This window comes from Desmodus rotundus, chromosome X, assembly GCF_022682495.2.
Source record: "Desmodus rotundus isolate HL8 chromosome X, HLdesRot8A.1, whole genome shotgun sequence".
NCBI classification, from domain to species: domain Eukaryota; kingdom Metazoa; phylum Chordata; class Mammalia; order Chiroptera; family Phyllostomidae; genus Desmodus; species Desmodus rotundus.
The window spans coordinates 8,307,659-8,327,273 of record NC_071400.1 but is presented as its reverse complement, the minus strand read 5'-3'; the positions used below and the strand labels follow the sequence as shown (position 1 = coordinate 8,327,273).

The following is a 19,615-nucleotide window of genomic DNA, read 5'->3' as shown; positions in this document are numbered from 1 at the left end:
AGTGATACACACAAAACGGTGCTATCAAATTGCTCTATCCTTGGTTCTTGCCATTTGGCAGTATGTTTTCTACCCCTTTCAAGAAAGCCTACTGGTCAATTCCATCCCCCCCCCCCAACACACACACACTACTTGCTGATCACTATTTTCAAACATTTAGACAAGTCATGTTTCCAAACCAAATTACCCTGCTGCTTCCTCTCCATTAAACCATGTCTTTCAAAAGTTTACTTAAATCCACCTTCATGAAGCCTTTGCTAAGGACCTCCACCCACCTCGAATTATTCCAAAGAAACATCCTTGTAAATCAAGCTGTGTGAAGGGGTCAATACCAGGGAAGGAGGAAACTAAGGGCATACATAAAGCCATCCTCAGAAGACAAGGAAACTTAGAAAAACGCATCCCAGCCCTGGCATGTGCCTTGACTGGGAACCGAACCAGCAACCCTTTGGTTCTCAGGCCCACACTCAATCCACTGAGTTACACCAGCCAGGGCCAGTTAATGGATTTGAGTGCTGCTGGTATAAAGAGAATTAACTACATCACACACACAAAAAGTAACCCAGAAGAACAGAAAACACAGGCCTTACCTTCACGGATGTTGTTATAGGATAAATGCCAGCCTGTGAACTGAGTGGTCACCAGTTCAATTCCCTATGGGCTGTAGGCCAGGTCCCCAATTAGGGGCATGTGAGAGACAACTAATTGATGTATCTCTCACACAATGATGTTTCTCTCCCTCTCTTCCCCTCTAATATTAAATAAATCAAATCTTTAAAACAGTATATAAATAAAAATAAAATCTTAAAAAAAAAGAACATCCTGGAGTACTGAGACTCTACCTAATACGGTATCATCCTTTCCAAGTCAGCTCATAAAATCCAACTAGGAAACCCCCACCCACCCTCTTCCTTACCATCCCTACCTAAGACAATAAACCCAAACCTGGAAAATTCCAAAATCCTCTGAAAATCAGAGCTGCTACCACCTTTCCCTTAGCCTAAGTCCCGGTGCTCAAAAATAACAATTACGCTATTTGACTCAGCTATTCTGGCAACCCCTCAAAAACTAAGTATAACACTCTATAAAGAAACATCAGTTTATAGCTGGTTTGTCTTCTTATGATGAATAATTTTGCTTTGCATTCATTTATCACTTTCCCAAAATGATAACAATATCCCTGAAGATAAGGACTGTGTTTTCTATTTTTCTGGGTTACTTTTTGTGTATGTAATGTAGTTAATCCTCTTTATACCAGCAGCACTCAAAGCCGTTAACTGGCCCTGGCTGATGTAACTCAGTGGATTGAGTGTGGGCCTGAGAACCAAAAGGTTGCTGGTTCGATTCCTAGTCAAGGTACATACCTGGGTTACCCAGTGAAGGGTGCACAGGGTGCATGAGAGGCAATCACACATTGATGTTTCTCTCCTTCTCTTTCTCCTCCCTTCTCTTCTCTGTAAAAATAAATAAATACAATCTTTTTTTAAAATCCACTAACTGGCCCTGAAGAAACTAAGTTCAAGAACTTACCAAGGTTTTGTCTAAATTTCTCAGCAACCTGAACACTAATTCAAAGAGGTGGACAATAAATAAACAATGAGCAATTTCACATACAAGTTTCAGGCAGCAAGAGGTAGTGTGGGGGTTTGGAAATAATAAACTATGACCACTACCTCTAGATTCTAGAACACAGAACTGAGCTCCTCAAGGTCAGAAAATGAATTTTTCTATCTTTGTACCATACTGTCCATCACAGTTTATTGTACACAAGTGCTCAACCAATATCTAATAAACTGAGTTGCTGAATCAGTCAAGGATTGCCACTATCTAACTGCAGAACTTTTGACAAAGTTCCATATTTTTAAAGATTTTATTTTATTATTTATTTTTGAGAGAGGAAGGCAGGGAGAAAGAGAGGGAGAGAAACATCAATGTGTGGTTATGTCTCACACACCCCCTACTGGGGACCTGGCCCACAACCCAGCCATGTGCCCTGCCTGGGAATCAAACCAGTGACCCTTTGGTTCACAGGCAGGCACTCAATCCACTGAGCCACACCAGCCAGGGCCAAAGTTTCACATTTCATTAAACTTCTCTAAATTTCAAGTTTTCCTACTCTATGATGAGGTTAAGAATAAATAATCACTAAAACCCTTTCCAACTCTGACATTCTGATTCTATAATATAACACTTCATATATGTTATAAGCATTAAGTACATGGTATCACCATACAGGTGTTTCAGTGATTGACAGCAGATGAGCCAATAAATACGACTTATATGACTTATATGTCACTCACTCATATGACACTACAGACTTAATTCTTCTTGAACTACCAATTCCTTGAAAACAAAAAGTGAGTTTAAACAGCATCTAAAACAGTGCGAGGAATGCTGTAGCTAATAAAATAGCAATTGATGAGAAGAAAGCATTATCATCCTTATTTGGCATTCATCAAGAATTTGAAACTGACCAACATAAGAAATAAAAGCCTGAGTATGGTGACATATTCTGCCCCAGAACACAAAAGAAGACAGCAGCTCCTAGAACTGAGCTCAAAAAAGGAAGAGACACACAGAGAGCAGGAACAATGGCAGAAAGCAAGCTTAGAAACAAACTGGACTACACAGCAAGAAAATGCACTGGAATGCTCTGTTGATAATACCAAAGAATCACCTGAGTGGCAAAGGGGCTGAAAGCTCCCCACTGTCTGCTGGTATCTTCGACTTTCATCTTCTGCTACCTCACTGATATCTGAATAGTCCACAGCATCTTCTGTACTCCTAATCCATCCTATAAATAAAAGGGGGCATTAGAGGTCAACACAGAGCAAGCAACTGTCATTAAGTAATTCTCATCAAGAAGTACACGTACAGTAAGTGGCTCGCCTCCCCCCACCACCTTGTTCTCCATGACCCACTTCACCTTCATCATTTACCAAAGCACCATCACTGTCAGTCAACTCTTCATTTGCCGTGAGTTCAGTGATCAGGCTGCCGAGACCCAAAGCCCCCAAGCCTGCCAAGTGCTTCTTACACTCCTGAAAAAGGGACAGCACCACAGTGTAAGGTAACAACCAAACTCAAGCTTCCCACACCACAAGGCTTATTTCCCTGATCCACAAAGCTATAAATACATAGGAAAAATGACTATGCCACATGCTAAAAGGATCATCCATCACATTCAAGGCTGTAAATCTTCCACTGAACTCCACATTGATCAGACCTTTATTAACATATATGCAATTTCATCACCATACTCTAAAGTAATGTGAGATCATTCAAAGAACCATCACCAAGACTAAAGAAATGGGACAGCAGTTCTATGAATAAAAGGTAAGACAACTGAGATCACACTGGATTGAAGTAGGCAAGAACATTTTTTGGCTACCTTATGTGTGTGTTTGTGTGTACTGCTGTGAAGGAGCAGTATTGCTCGATATTTTCTCCAAGAGAAAATGAACCTAAATGAAAGGAGGTGAGTTTCAGCTGGGCACACGGGAAACAATTTCATGACTGTCAGGGAACGCTGGGAAAACTACCTAAGAAGTGCTCTGGGAGGAGAAAAGTCTGTCCCGGGAAGTTTGAATATTCACTGTTGAAAAACTGGGTGGGACCTGGACCGCAGGATTTCTCGCAGGTTGTGGTCAATCCTCTCGCTCTACAGCCACCTCAGGGCAGCGATGTCAGAAATGCAGACTGTTTCAAGAATCCCCGAGAACGTTTAAGCCGCTATTTTTTTCCCTACTGCCAGATCAGAAAGGTTATTTCCAAAGCCACCCACAAGCGCCCCTGACCTTACGGGGGCTTGGCTACCATTCTCTCTGCTCCCCACCCTCGCCCGGAACTGAGCCCGTCACTCGACTTAACCGCAAGATCTTCCTAAATGCTATCTTATCTCACGCTAACAGCGCTCTCTTTTCCCGGTTTTTTACTCTCACTCCCCTTACCCTTAGTCGCACCACTCCCAGCCCTGTCCCCAAAGCCCAGCCCCTCACATCATCCAAGACGCTCTCCCCCTCCAGCTGCCCGGCTCCATTGATGTTGCCGAAAAGGAAACCGGTCAATGAAAACGGGCCGCCCCCGGAGGAATCTTCATCGCTGTCCGTGTCTGACATTATGGCGGATACGGAACTCGCAACGGATTCGGGAAACAGGAAATCCTTGCCAGGACCCATACCGGATCTAACAGTCGTCGCACATAAGTGACGTCAGACTTTCCTTGCCCTGAGTAGTCCCTACCGGAAACGGAATCAAACGGAAAAAAAAAAAAAAACGGAAGAAACGGTCCTCCAACAAGGGGTACAACTGATGTCACTACTTTACGAACGTCTTTTGATTTGACCAAATGCTCTCAGGAGGCTGAATAACTGGAAATTGATTGGTCAAAGAAAACGCTCGTTCCTGCCCCTTACAGTTACTAAGCAGAAGCGTTTGCGCTGCACTTCCACCAATCAGAAGGAGCGGCCTGGGTCACGTGGCCTACATCCCGGTAAACCTCAGGTCACCGCGCGACAGTAAACGGCGACTACAGTAAACGGCCGTAACGAAGAGAGCCCTTAACGAAGAGAGCCGGTTCCTCTCCTCCGTCCTGCTACGTCACCGCTCAGTCGCGAAAAGAAACTGACCGTAAATTGCACCATGCCAAGGTTACCTTTCTAAATTGATTATCTTTAATTGACCTTCCCCTACGCAAATGAGTATTTTCCCCTCCATGCTAAATGTTAAAGTAAAACACGAATAAAATGAGCAGCTGACCGTTCACCCTAAATTCACAATTGCTAATGTTTTGCCAACTTTTCTGAACCATTTGAAGATGGGTTATAAACATCGTGATTCTTCATGCCTTAAAATAAGACACTTTTCTACATAAGCACTTCACCATTATCACAGCTTTAAAAATTAACATTAATCCGATATCATTTAACATACAATTTATGTTTAAATTTCCCCAATTGTCCTCTAATTGGAGCATTTTGCATCTCAATCCACAATCCACCCAATCAAAGTTTATGCATTGCCTTTGATGGTCTCCCTTTAGTGTCTTATCCAGCCTTTTTCTTTGTGTTACATGCCACTACATTTTTGGAAAATCCAGGCAAGTTGTCTTGAAAATATTCCACATTCTCCCCCTGGCTGGTGTGGCTCAGTGGCTTGAGGGTCATTCCGCGCAAGGAAAAGTTACTGGTTCGATTCGCAGGGTTGTGGGCCAGGTCCCCAGTGGGGGTGTGTGAAAGGCAACAGATCAATACTACTTTCACTCATTGATTTTTCTCTCCCTTTCTTCCTCCTTTCCCCTCTCTAAAAATGAATAAAATTTAAAAAAATATTCCATATTCTGAATTCATCTGACTATTTCTTCAAATTCACTCAGGTTAAATATTTTACCATACCCAGACAGCAGGTTGTCCCAATATTAGTGATGCTAAATTTGATCACATTTAAAAAATGATCGCCAGATCTCTCCATCACAAATGCATTTACCCTTTTGTAATCAGTGAATAATCTATGAGGAGATACTTTGTGATTGTGCGAATATCCTGTTTCCCACATAACCCTTGCACCCAATGGGTTTTTTTTTTAATTTTTTAAAATATATTTTATTGATTATGCTGTTACAGTTGCCCATTTCCCCCCTTTATTCCCCTCTGCCCTGCCCACCCCCTCCCTCCCACATTCTCCCCCTATAGTTCATGTCCATGGGTCATACATATAAGTTCTTTGGCTTCTACATTTCCTACACTATTTTTACCCTCCCCCTGTCTATTTTCCACCTATCATCTATGCTACTTATTCTCTGTACCTTTCCCCCCCTCTCCCCCTCCCAATCCCCTATTGATAACCCTCCATGTGATCTCCATTTCTGTGGTTCTGTTCCTGTTCTAGTTGTTTGCTTAGTTTTCTTTTGTTTTGGTTTTAGGTGCGGTTGTTAATAACTGTGAGTTTGCTGTCATTTTTACTGTTCCTATTTTTGATCTTCTTTTTCTTAGGTAATTCCCTTTAACATTTCATATAATAAGGGCTTGGTGATGATGAACTTCTTTAACTTGACCTTATCTGAGAAGCACTTTATCTTCCCTTCCATTCTAAATGAAAGCTTTGCTGGGTAGAGTCATCTTGGATGTAGGCCCTTGCCTTTCATGACTTGGAATACTTCTTTCCAGCCCCTTCTTGCCTGTAAGGTCTCTTTGGAGAAATCAGCTGACAGTCTTATGGGAACTCCTTTGTAGGTAACTGTGTTCTTTTCTCTTGCTGCTTCTAAGATTCTCTCCTTATCTTTAATCTTAGCTAATGTAATTATGATGTGCCTTGGTGTGTTACTTCTTGGGTCCAACTTCTTTGGGACTCTGAGCTTCCTGAAATTCCCGGAAGTCTATTTTTTTTTGCCAGACTGGGGAAGTTCTCCTTGATTATTTGTTCAAATAAGTTTTCAATTTTTTGTTCTTCCTCTTCTCCTTCTGGCACCCCTATAATTCGGATGTTGGAATGTTTAGAGTTGTCCTGGAGGTCCCTCAGCCTCTCCTCAATTTTTTGAATTCTTTCTTCATTCTGTTCTGGTTGACTGTTTCTTCCTTCTGGTCCACACCATTGATTTGAGTCCCAGTTTCCTTTTCATCACTATTGGTTCCCTGTACATTTTCCTTTATTTCACTTAGCATAGTCTTCAATTTTTCGTCTAATTTGCTACCATATTAAACCAATTCTGTGAGCATCCTGATTGCCAGTGTTTTGAACTGTACATCTGATAGATTGGCTATCTCTTCGTTGCTTAGTTGTTTTTCTGGAGCTTTGATCTGTTCTTTCATTACTGCCTTTTTTTTTTTTTTTTTTTGGTCTCAGCACGCCTGTCACATAGTAAGGGGTGGAGCCTTAGGTGTTCGCCAGGGCGAGGCACCCCAGGTCTTTGCGTTATGGCGCTATGTGTGGGGGAAGGGTTAGAGAGGGAGCAATGGCGCCTACTTGGCTGTCTGCCGGTTTTCAGTCACTTCCCCCACTACCCACAAGCAAATTGGGCCCTTCTGGTGCTGAGTCCTGGGTGGGTGGGTTTGTGTATGTTCTAGGACCCTCCGGGTCGCTCCAACAAACTCTCCTGTGAGGCTGGAAGTTTCTCCCACTGCCGCCTCAACCCCCACAGGTGTTTTCAATCACAGGCTTGAGGATTTATTTCCCTGCGCTGGAACCCCGGGTTGCGCGGTTCGTCTCGCTCCCCAGTTGTTCCTCCCGGTTTATCTGCACGAGAATGTGGGACCGCCGGGTCCACCAGCTGCCGCCCCACCCCCTGCCCCAGTCCTCCAGCCGCCACCTTGCCGCGAGTCCTCTCCACCCAGCTGCCCGTCTCCACCCGTCCTACCTCCTACCGGTCTGGATGAATGTTTCTTCTTTAACTGCCTGGTTGTTGGATTTCCATACAGTTTGATTTTCTGTCAGTTCTGGTTGTTCTCTGGTTTTAAATTTGTTGTTGTCCCTCTTTTGTTTGCGCGAGGAGACACAGCGTGTCTACCTATGCCTCCATCTTGGCCGGAAGTTGTCGTCACTTTGCGCCCAATGGTCTATTCATGATCACTATTCACGATCTTTCCCTGAATCAATTATATTGGGAAAGTGCAAAAGGGTGATTTTTCTAATTCTTAAATTCCTTGTACATTTACTAAGTGGACTTTATCAGTAAAGAAAAACTAACCCCTTTTGTTACCTCTTTTCCTGCAATTTTAAAAGATTTTATTTATTTATTTTTAGAAACAGGAAGGGAGGGAGAGAGGAAGAGAAAGACCAATGTGTGGTTGTCTCTCACGCGCCCCCTGCTGGGGACCTCACCTGCAACGCAGGCATGTGCCCTGACTGGAAATCAAACCAGTGAGCCTTTGCTTCACAGGACCGTCCTCAATCCACTGAGCCACACCAGCCGGTCATATCTTGAATTTTTAATGTGTTACAGTCTAGTACTATTTTATCCTCGCTGATGCTCAAACTGTCCCAGATTTGTCCAATGGGAACCACTTCACTCTGGCTCCTGTGTTCTTTCGACATGACCCACAGGTCTTTGAGCACTTGTTTTTTTGGCACAAGATGTTCCAAGCTTACTTTGTTCATTACCTGTCCAAGACCTGATATTGAGGCAGGACAGTAAAAAGCTAGAAAAATTCCTTGGCAGGTGGAATAGGGAAACTGAAACAGATAACTGAACAATCTGGCTGAGCAATTTACAGCCAGATACAGAGAGTCACCTTCTTAGAGATAACATCTAGGCCTCAGTTGTTTCAGCTCCAGACCCAGAAAAGCAGCAAAACCAGGTGGGTGGTGCTAGGACCAGCTGCAATCACTAATGACCGCCTGCCCTGTCACTGACCAATGGGTGGCAGCCACGACCCTGAAAGAGCACACCTGGAAAACTGAAGGTTCTGCTGAAACCCTCCCCTGAGACCTCCCCTAACATTCCCTATAAGTAACTATTTACATTAATTTCTGGTTTATCCTTCCTGTGTTTATTATGTTTTATTGAGGTATAACTGACATATTTGTTTCAGGTCTACAACATAATTATTCAATATTTGTACTTCCTTTGTTTTGTTTTGCAAAATAAACAAGTGAGTCTATCAGGGTGTCCAACTTTTTGGCATGTCTGGGTCACACTGGAAGAAGAGTTATCCTGGGTCACACATTAAATCATAAACCTAACTGATGAGCAAAAAAACGCTTTTAAGTAAATTTACAATTTTGTGTTGGGCTGCACTCATACCCATCCTGGGCCCCATGCAGCCCTTGGGCTGAGGGTTGGACCCCCCTGGATATTTTTTTAAAGGTTTTAAAATTTTCTTTTTAGGCACAGAGAGAGGGATGGAAACATCGATGGGTTGCCTTTTGCACGTCTCTAACTCCCCCAACCACATACCTAGCCAGGAACCCAGGAATGTGCCCTGGCTGGAGATCAAACCGGCGACCCTTTGGTTTGCAGGCCAGCGCTCAGTCCACTGAGCCACACCAGCCAGGGTCCATGAACTGTTTTAACAGTAGTTCCATTTCTAGGCCAGATGATACAGGTCTGCAAAACCTGCATGGTAGCTGATACTATGCACTTTGGTAATGAAAAGTTAGTAAAATACTATTGCTATACTAATATTTAAGACAAAAAAGCAAGATGGAATGTTTTTTAATATATTTATAATGCCTCTTGGATGCTTGTGCTTGAGGAAAAGCAGGTATGAGATAGATGAAGGCTTGTAGAATGTGGAAAGGGACTTCTGATACTATAAATATGATGCCATTCTTGACTCAAAATGTAGTTTGCGTAAATTTACCACATCACCTAGCAATTTCATTTATACGTGGAATTAAAAACACCCAAGAGAATTAAAAACATGTCCACACAAAACCTTGTACACAAACATTCCCAGCAGCATAGCCAAAAAGAAACAATCTTATGTCCCTCAACTATGAGTAGATAAAATATGGTACATCTATATAATGGAATACTATTCAGCAATAAAAAGAAATAAGTGCCCATATGTGCTACAAAATGGACGCCCCTGGACACTATGCTAAAGAAAGGAAGCAAATTCTAACCAGCCACATAGTGTTCTATTTATATGAAATGTTCAGAAAAAACAAAGCAGATGAATGGTTGCCTAGGGCTACAGGTAGATGCAGGGATTAACTGCATGAGGGAACTCTGGGGTGATGGAAAGGTTCTAAGAGTAGATGTAGGTGATGGTTGCATGACTCTAAATTTACTAAAATCATTACATTGTCATCTTGAACTGGGTGAATTTTACGGTATGTAAATTATACCTCAATCAAGCTACTTACAAAAGAAAAGGTTTCGTTCTTCCTTACTAGTGCTTTCAGCAGTGCACCAAAACTATATACAATTACCAGCTAGGATTAATTTCTATAACAGAAGATCTTTTCCTGAGATGACTGGGAGAGGCTCCTAGTACAGTAATGCCTATTAACACAGTAGGAGCTTGATAAATGTGTACTGAATATAGTGTAATAAATGAGGAAAATCCCCTACAGGAAACTAACTGATCTGTCATTAGTGAAAACCAGAAAATGAAGTTACTGTAAATCCTGAAGAGGAATAGGTTGGGCAGGGCAGGTGGGGGGTGGGGCAGGAACTAGTCAATGTTAGCAAGGCAGCCAATTCCATTCACTGTCTGATTTGGAAAATAACTAGTTACACACAGGTACGATGTGCAATACAATAATTATATTCTTTTTAAAATATTTTCTTTATTTTTAGAGAGGGGAAGGGAGGGGTAAAGAAAGATCAATGTGTTCTTGCCTCTCATGTGCCCCCTACTGGGGATAGGCATGTGCCCTGACCGGGAATCGAACCGGCAACCCCTTGGTTCACAGGCTGGCACTCAATCCACTGAGTCACACCAGTCTGGGCTAGTTATTCTATCCTTTTCAAGTTGAAAAGAATTTGGAAACAACTCAAAATGGGGGAGTGGGAGGGAGAAGGAATTGTTTTTATTTTTAGAAAGCAACAGACCCAGTAAAGTCAGAAAAGCTTATTGCCATTCATTGTGAATAATTTACAAGTGATACTAGTATGTTTGTCTCCATTCAAATTCCTTTTAAGTATAAAAATCAAGATGTCAGTGTATGCTTAGGATCATCAAATCAGTCCAATAGCAAAACCACCCTCTCGTACTTGTGCATCACACCTCCGTTTATTAAAGGACACAAGTTTGCCCAAACCAAACCTATGCTTACATTTGGGAATTTTCCAGACAAGAAGAGCAGGAGGCACTATTAAATGAAAAGCCAATTTATTTTTTTAAAAGATTTTATTTATTCATTTCTAAACACAGGTGGAAGGGGGAGAAAAACATTGATATTTGAGAGAAACATCGATATCGCACACCCGCAACCAGGGACCTGGCCCACCCCCCAGGCATGTTCCCTGACTGGAAATCGAACTGGCCACCCTTTGATTCACAGGCCAGCACTCAACCCAACCAGAGCTAAAGGCCAATTTAAAACACTTCTGTAGCTAAACAGAAAGCTCCCAGAAACACAGGTGTTTCTAACCCTTCAACCATGAAGCCCTGTGTGTACCCCAGCAGCAATCAGAACACCCTGAGGCTGGAATACACTTGAGCAATAAGGACTTTCATTTGACTGCCTCTGGGAAAACTCAGGGACTCTATGCAAGGGCAAAGGATGCCTCATGCACACAAGCAAGTTGTGCCCTACGGTCACTGTATTTCTCCATACAGCAACCTCACTTTCACCATACTTCACCATACAGCAACCTCGCTTTCCAAAGCGCTCCTGGGGCTTGGTTAAGGAGGGCCACCCTTACTCTCTTCCAGCTGACACACTGCTTATAAAGAATCCCCACCACCACCACCACCCCCCCCACCACCACAGGAAGCCCTGGAGCACAGTGGGAAATACAGTACCCTGAAATTGAGATAGAAGGCACATGCCAGACAATACTATCCACCCTTGATCCTTCATAGCTTTAGACAACTGGTGTAGAAATAAATGCCAACGAAGTAGTGTATGAAATGGAGGGAACAGTCATGAAGGGAAAACAAAACTAAACATCGTAGTCCCAGGGGAGGGAAAAGGGGAAACCAGAAGAAAAGTAGTTAAGAATAGAATTGACATAAACTTTCTATCTTCTATCAATACTTGATTTCTCCTTGACCTCCAGGTTCCAGGTTCTCCAAGAGGAGGGTTGCCAGATTAAGCCAATAAAAACACAGGATGCTTGCATTAAATTTGAATTTCAGATGAACAGCAAATAATGTTTTAGTGTATGTCCCAAATATTGCATGGTACATTGCTTGTACTAAAAAGTTACTTGTAAAAAAAATATTTTGTCTTTAATTTTAATTTAATTTATTGGAGTAATACTGGTTAATAACATGTAAGTTTCAGGTGCACAACATCTGCATACTCCATTGTGTGCTCACTGCCCAGTCTAGTCTCCTTCTGTCATGTAAAATATCACTGTGTTTTTTCTGGCAACCCTATTCAGGAAGTTCAGTTAGCCTGAGGCGACTCTGCTCACATCTAGTCAAAGAGCCACAGTAAGACTGTCACAGAGCAAAGCACAGACACTTCACCCACCACAGGGGGAGGTAGTGCGGTATGTCATCCTTTTACCTGCCAAAGGCTCAAAAATCCAACGCTATTTTGGCAAGTTGAGAGGGTATGGACATGGTGGAGTTGTCAACTGCTATCTGCCAGGTGGAGAAGTTTTTCTCCCATATCAAATAAAGGTCAGAAATCTTACAACTATGGAGAAGCAGGCCTACTGGGATGAAGAATCTGACTCACACTGCCCCAGGGCAGGCTGAGCAACTCCAGCCCACAGTCTGGAGATCCAACACACTCCAACTCTTTTGGAGCAACTAAAAGACCTCAAAAGGCACATGGGGCTGAATGAATGAATGAACAAACGAACGAACACACACACACCCCAAGGTGTACAGAGGAGGAACAGGAAAAGAGCACAGTAGCCCTTATAGTAACTCAAGAGGAATGACAGTAAGTCTGTGACTGTCATTACTTTCAAAAGCATGAAGGAGGCCACATTATGCTTTTTCTTCATAGCCTCCTGCATGGGAATTCCTAGATCCTATTAACCCAGCATCTCTGAAACTGTTTCCAAAGATGTTAATAGGTACTGCGTAGGACCAAAAGAAAACTTCAGGAATGTTGCATACTTGTTAAACATTATAAATCCCTACAGTAGAGGAACCTCTTGAGCTTTTATTTAAATAGATGGTTCCTGGCTTATTTGACCACAGAACCTTTTAAGGAATATCTATTCCCATCTCACAGAACTTTGGAAAATTCTACTTAACCAGTTTTGCAAGAATGTCTTATCTCAAGAATGAGAAGGACATGCCAACACTGGGAACACCCAGGAATCACACATTAACTAGTTTTGAAAAATTAGTGTATTCAGAAAAAAATTAGTGTATTAGAAAGTTTAAGGCAATGACTTGAAAACCGGAAAGACTTGTCCTCCTGTAAGGCACTTGCTCAATGGTAACTACAGTGAGAAAAGCTGAAATGCGATTGAAAAGCAGACAGGCAAAAGTCTACAAAGAAAAGTACAAGGCTGCTCTGCTTAGTTGCTGCCTGGCCAGGACAGGAAGGAACAAGGAACAGTGCTTTGTGGTGTCTCTTACCGTTTTGATCACTCTCTCTACCTCTCTCTCTCTCTCACTCTCTCTCTCTCTCTCTCACACACACACACCCTCTAAAAGGTTCAAACCAAACTGCAAAGCAGCCATGTATGGACTAGCCTGTCTGTCCTCATTCCTCCAAAAGCCCAGTAACCTAGAGCCCAGGGTTTCCAGAAGAGTCAAATGGCTCTGTTGGCATTGTTAAATCCTGTCAAAGGAATCCCCCTTATTCTCTGTGGAGGCAGTCCCTAAGTGCCACCCCAAAAGCTATAAGAGGACACATTTCTTGGTGCTCTTCTTTGTGGCAGGGTAAAGCACAGCACGGACAGCTTCCAAAAATACCTCCTGTACCCCATCCTGCAGCAGGGCAGAACATTCCAGATACTTCACAGCCCCCACCTGCTTGGCCAGGGAAGTGCCTTGCTGAGGAGTTGTGGGCATCAAACTCTGTTCCTTCAGCTTGTTCACTGTCTCAAGGTCATCCCGCAAGTCCCTCTTGGTGCCTACCAGCAGAACAGGTACATTGGGGCAATGACGGGTGACCTCTGGGTACCACTTATATCTCACATTGTCATAAGAGGATGGGCTGCTGATGGAGAAACAGATGACGAAGATATTGGTCTGTGGGTAGGAGAGCGTTCTCAGTCGGTCGTATTCTTCTTGACCAGCCGTGTCCCATAGGTTCAGGATGACAAGCTGGCCATCCACAGATGTCTGCGCGCTATAGTTGTCAAAGACAGTGGGGATATACTCTTCAGGAAAGGACTTTGTTGTGTAACTGATGAGGAGGCAGGTCTTACCCACGGCCCCATCTCCTACAACCACACATTTGATCGTCTGCATTCTTCCCTTGGAGTCCTACGTGTAAGAGAGAAATGAAGAGTGTTCCCAGATGCTTAGTTAATGAAGGGAGCCCAAGCTTCATAAACATTTCTGTCAGAGGAGAAAGAGAAAAGGTGAACCCCCACCCACTGCCCATCCCCGTCACACCATAGAAGAACCAGCTGGGGAAGGTGGTACAGGGCCAGAGTTCTTACCATGGTCTGCTAAAGGACAGGCTTCAGTGGGTCCTAAAAGCTGCCTCTGAAGTTGTGTGCAATCCTATATGTATGCGCGTAAGTGAATTTTTCTGGAAAGAAGATCCAAAGCTGTTATTAGACTCTTGAAAAGGGCTGTGAGCCCCCAAAAGATTAAATACCATTCATATACATAGGTATTTATGCTACATTGTTGTCATAAGGTCTGAAAATATGGTATCAAAGGTGCTAAAATATACTAGGTGCTCAGTAAATGGTAACTCATTTTTTTTTTAAGTATAGAAAGAAGTTGAAACAAAAGAAACAAGGCTCTCACTTTGGGTCTGTGGCTATAGACCCAGCAAAGGAACGTCTCTGTTCCTGAAAAACAGCGACAGTACCGGAGTGAAAGGTAGGCCAGACTGAATCAGCCATGTGGAGAAGTGATTAAGAGTCCAAGCTCCAATGCCCTGGCTGGTGTGGTTCAGTGGACTGAGCACCCGCCTACACACCGAAAGGTCACGGGTTGACTCCCACTCAGGGTACAAGCGTGGGTTTCGGGCCAGGTCTCCAGGAGGGGGCATGCGAGAGACACCCCATTGCTCACACAGGGATGTTTGTCTCCCTCCCTTCCCTTCTCTCTAAAAGTAAATAAATAAATTTTTTGTTAAAAAAGAATCCTAGCTCTGAGGTCAGCCCCCCCTGGAGCCAAAAACCTCTTTCCCAAAGCCTTGGGAACTTGGGCAGATTTCTAACCTGAGGCTTAAATGAAAGAATGCGGGTATAGTCACTGTTACTGTGTGATGCATACTAAGTACTTATTAGGTTTCAGAAGCTACTATGACTTCATACGTTATTATTCTTCTACTATTCTGCTACGGAGGGCAAAAGTTCCCTGATGTGATTACAAAGCTAGACAAGCCAGGGGTCTCATCCCTTCCCATCTTCTCTACAGGGCACAAGAGCACCATACTCTTTGTCCATTTCTTCATGCATGAAGTACGTGGCAGTTAATGGCATGACATGTGGTCCCCTACCAGGGACAGGTTTCAATTTTTCCATGGCCGGGGTGGAGCAGGGAGGCAGGAGGGCAGGAGGACAGGAGGTGAGGCTCAGGCGGTAATGTGAGCAAAGCTCGCCAGCCCACTGCTCACCTCCTGCCGTGCGGATACCAGTCTGTGGCCCGGGGGGGTGTCCGGGACGCCTGGCATAGATGATCTCCAAGAAACATGTTTACTATGAGCTCCCATGTTCAACACCCATATCAATACCTTGGCGATGCCCTACCTTGGCAGTACCCCAGAGCACTTCAATTTCTTTAGCTTCTTAACTACTGCCCTCATTTCAGACCCAATCCTTACAGCATATAGTTCTTCAAGTGTCAGAACATGGAGGAAAGGGGATACATTGTCATATGTATTTGATTATAGAAAAAAAAATTGAGAATTAGCTTCTCACCTTGGGAATTTGGGGGAATAGACACATCCCCTACCCTGTTGTCTTATTAGTAAAGGTCTCTATTGGGCCCATATCATAGGCAAAAACAAAACAGAATTCATTTTGGGTCTCAGTAAAGTTGGCCTTCTGAGGATGCTTCACACAGGCCCACTAGGGGTAGCTATCTTCCCACGCAGCCAGTTCTGAACAGGGAAGCCTTTCACCCAGAAGCCTTTGGTAGCACAGGTCCCACAGCTCAAACTCCAGAGGGTAACTCAGGACTACCATCCCAGGGTATTCACTAACCATCAGCTCTGTCTTTTTCTACCTAGGAACAGGCTTAAGGATGAAACAAACAAGGTCACTGGAAACAGGGCAAAGTCACTACCACACTCCTTAACTTTCCTAGTCTGCTATAGAATTCAGAGGACAAAGAAATGAATCTAATCACTGTTTGTATTTTCTCATCTTCCTAGCCTCCTCTAGGTATCATCTAGTGTCAAACATCTCTGCTCCAAGTGACTGCTTTCAGGACAGTGTTGCATCTGAGGGGGTTGCTGAACCAGAGCAAAATTCATGGGCACAAAGAGCACTTTGCACCCCAAACTCAGCTCCTCTTCTCTATTAAGTAGGAAAAGGCACATATATTCACTTCTACTCATTTATTATCTCCAAATACTCCTAATATATATATATGGTCTGCAGCTGGGCACTCCAGTCACACTGATGGCTGCGGGCCTAGATGATGAAGTGAAGCTAGAACACCTGGGGTCTGAAATGCTCAGTCGTACACACTGTCTGCGAAAGGTGGGGGAGGGAGGGATCAGCAAAAGTCCCGGGTACTTTCGAAGGCTGTTTTGTACAACTGACCCATTTATTCAGCCCACATGTTCATTAAACTATTTTATCTACTTGTGTATGTTTAAAATTCTCCATAGTTAAAAAGTTTTATAATAATACTAAAAATATATCCAGCCCTGACCGGTGTGACTCAGTGGGTTGGGCATCGTTCCACAAAGTGAAAGGCCACCAGTTCCTCCCGTCAGGGCACGTGCCTGGGTTGTGGGTTTCATCCCTTGTTGGGGGTGTGCAAGAGGCTACGGATCAATGTTTCTCTCTCACAATGATGTTTTTGTCACTCTCTCTAAAAATAAGTAAAATAAACAATAAAAATATATCCAAAATAATTGAAAACAGGATCTTGAAGACCTATTTGCACAGTCACGTTCATTGCTTCATTAATACAGCCAAGAAGTGGAAAAGTGGAAGCAGCCTAAACGTCACCCTAAATGGCTATCGGTAGATGAATGGATAAAGAAAATGTGGCACATAAATATATATATACAGAAGACGGGCCCTGGCTGGTGTGGTGGCTCAGTGGATTGCGCGCTGGCTTGCGAACCAAAAGGTCGCCACTACCATTCCCAGTCAGGGCACCTGCCTGTGTTGTGCGACAGGGCACCAGCAGGGGGCGTGCGAGAGGCAACTGATCTCGATCTCTTGCAGTTTCTTTCCCTCTCCCTCCCCCCTTCCTCTCTCTATAAAGTAAGTAAATAAAATCTTTTTTAAAAAAATAAGATGAATTTCGTATGCTACACCAAGGATAAACCTTGAGGACTTGATGGTAAGTGAAATAAACCAGTTACAAAAAAGCCAAGTACTGCATGATTCCAATTATGTGAGGTATCCAGAAGATTGAAACTTATTGAAACATAAAGTGGAACTAATGATAGTGGCCAGGGACTGCGGAAGGGAGAAACGGGGGGAGTTGTTCGATGGGTACAGAGTTTCAGTTTTTTAAATATTTTATTTATTAATTTTCAGAGGGGGGGGGAAGGCCGGGAGAAAAAGAGAAATATCGTTGAGCACGAGACACATTTATCGGTCGCCTCCCACACACCCCGCAACCCCGGAATGTGCTCGCACTAAGAATGGAACCGCAAACTCGAGACCCTTTGGTTGGCAGGCCGACACTCAATCCACTGAGCCACACCAACCAGGACTAGAGTTTCAGTTTTGCAAGATGAAAAAATTGTAGATTTGTTGCACAACAATGTGAATATAGTTAACACTCCTGTATGGTACGCGTAAAACGGTTAAAATATTAAAAGTAAAATAATACTCTTTTAAAGGCTTGGGAGCTCTGAGAAAAAAGGCTAGGAGTTAGAAGAGAAAGGCCAGTATTATATTTGTCATCTATTTGAGAAAGGCTTGTTTACTTAAGTTCCAGCATCCAGCACAATGCTGTCCCCTCCCCATCCCCACCACTATCTATACTGTCCCAAGTACTACTATGGGCAATGAACTGCTAGGACGGACTCAAAAAACGGGGTACAAAAAAAAAAGAATACTAGAAGATTAACGTCTTGTGGTGAAGGCAGGTGGCAAGTAATAGTACCAGTAATGCATGGCTCAGAGAGGGAAATTAAAAACTGAAAGCATTAAATAGGCATTGTGTAAAGCAGGGGTCCCCGATCCCCGGGCCGCAGACCGCCGCGGCCAATTAGGAACCAGGCGGCAAGCAAATCTCGCCGCAGTTGCGCCTCCTGACTCCCCAGCCTCCCCCACCTACGACGGGCGCGGGTGCGAAGCTCACCTGAGCTCCGCCGGCGGTTCGCTCCTCCGCGCCAACCACAGCGGGGGAGTGAAGCTCGCTTGAGCTCTGCCTCCGGCACCCCAATTCCGGAGGAGTGGGAGAAGCTCACCTGAGCTCCGCCTCCTGTTTGCCCCTTCCCCCATCCCCAGCTGGGGAGTGAAGCTCACTTGAGCTCCGCCTCCCGACCCCCCCCCCCCCCGGCCCCGTTCCACAGCGGAGCTACCGAAGCTCAGTTGAGCTTCGCGTCCTATCCTCCTCCCCCCTTCTCCCGCCACCCCCCGAACGCCTCCCACGAAACCGGTGCAGGGTGCCAAAAAGGTTGGGGACCGCTGGTGTACAGTACTTCTACCCATGTTTTCTTATTTAACTTCACAGTAGCACTAAGTAGACATCAGAGCAGCTTAGAGATCTTCAAGGTGCCTCTAGGATTAGAAACTGGGAGAGTCATGGATCTGCGAGCACCAGTACCCCATAGGGCTCCGTTCCTTGTTAGTCATTTACTATTAACGTTGGAATAATAGCTTCTTCTAAATGTTCCTATCTCATGTGACAAAGCATCCTGCTTCACTTGTACTGTCTGCACAGCAGTCAGTTTTCTCCCAGGTTGAACACAATATAAAAGATCCAATAACAGTGAAAAGAAGAATGCAGCTCAAAGTACTACTGTTTCTACGTCATTCTCCCAAGTCTCACCCTTTCAGCAAGTCTCAGCCTAATCCACTTAAATCACTCTTTCTGAAACCAAAACAATTTAGCAGAAGATCCCTAGTTTTATTTAGTACTTTCTGCAACTTAAGTTAGTTGCACCCCCCACCCCCACTAAATTGCGGGGGTGGGGGGTGCTTCTCACATTGAAGACTAATTTCTTTGGTTCAGGTGCACTCACGGAAGATTTCGGATGGCTGGAGGCGAAGGAAGCAGTGCGAATACTCCCGAACCGGGAGCCAGGGGGACTATCCTGCGCCTGGCAACTTCACCACAAGAAGCAATCTCAGCGATCCATCAATAGCCACCACGAGCCCTCCGGGCACTTCCCTCACACTCTCCTCCACCAAGGGTGGTAGGTTCTTCTGGGACTGCAGCTGCACTCCAGCCTGGGGCAGAGAGGTGCCCCACATTGGATTCACAGAGCTGGCTCACTCTGACCCGCTACACATACAGCTCATGCCACCCTCATATCCCTTCCACCCAAGGAGTGGCTCAGGGACTAAGGTCCCAGGGATGGGGAGACTCCACAAAAGAGGGGATGTGGGCACTGCCTGGGATAAGGGCTCACATACCCGGCAAAGTGGTCGTCGTCAACGCGCGGTTCAAGTGCCACCGGCAGAGCCTCCCGGAGTCTTTCACTGGGATCCGCTGGAGCGGCGGGCTCAACTCCACATCCGGGCAGCGACCTGAGTCCCACCCCGTCG

The 19,615-nt window shown here is 44.3% G+C and overlaps 2 protein-coding genes across 2 annotated transcripts in view; both read right to left on the bottom strand.

The window, feature by feature from the left end:
• The window catches only part of TAF1 (TATA-box binding protein associated factor 1), a 59,413-nt gene extending 55,254 nt beyond the window's left edge, over positions 1-4,159 (bottom strand). The window contains 3 exon segments of the mRNA XM_024555304.4: positions 2,678-2,794; positions 2,927-3,041; positions 3,999-4,159. Coding sequence (XP_024411072.2) covers positions 2,678-2,794; positions 2,927-3,041; positions 3,999-4,118 — 352 coding nt within the window. The 5' untranslated portion in view covers positions 4,119-4,159.
• Positions 4,160-10,813: 6,654 nt separating this feature from the next.
• Positions 10,814-19,615, bottom strand: LOC112300075 (rho-related GTP-binding protein RhoG). Its single transcript, XM_045191292.2, has 3 exons — positions 19,484-19,615; positions 14,192-14,283; positions 10,814-14,012 (listed from the first exon to the last, which is right to left on the bottom strand). The coding sequence occupies exons 2-3, from the start codon at positions 14,192-14,194 to the stop codon at positions 13,422-13,424; spliced, it is 594 nt and encodes a 197-aa protein (XP_045047227.1). The 5' UTR covers positions 14,195-14,283; positions 19,484-19,615; the 3' UTR covers positions 10,814-13,421.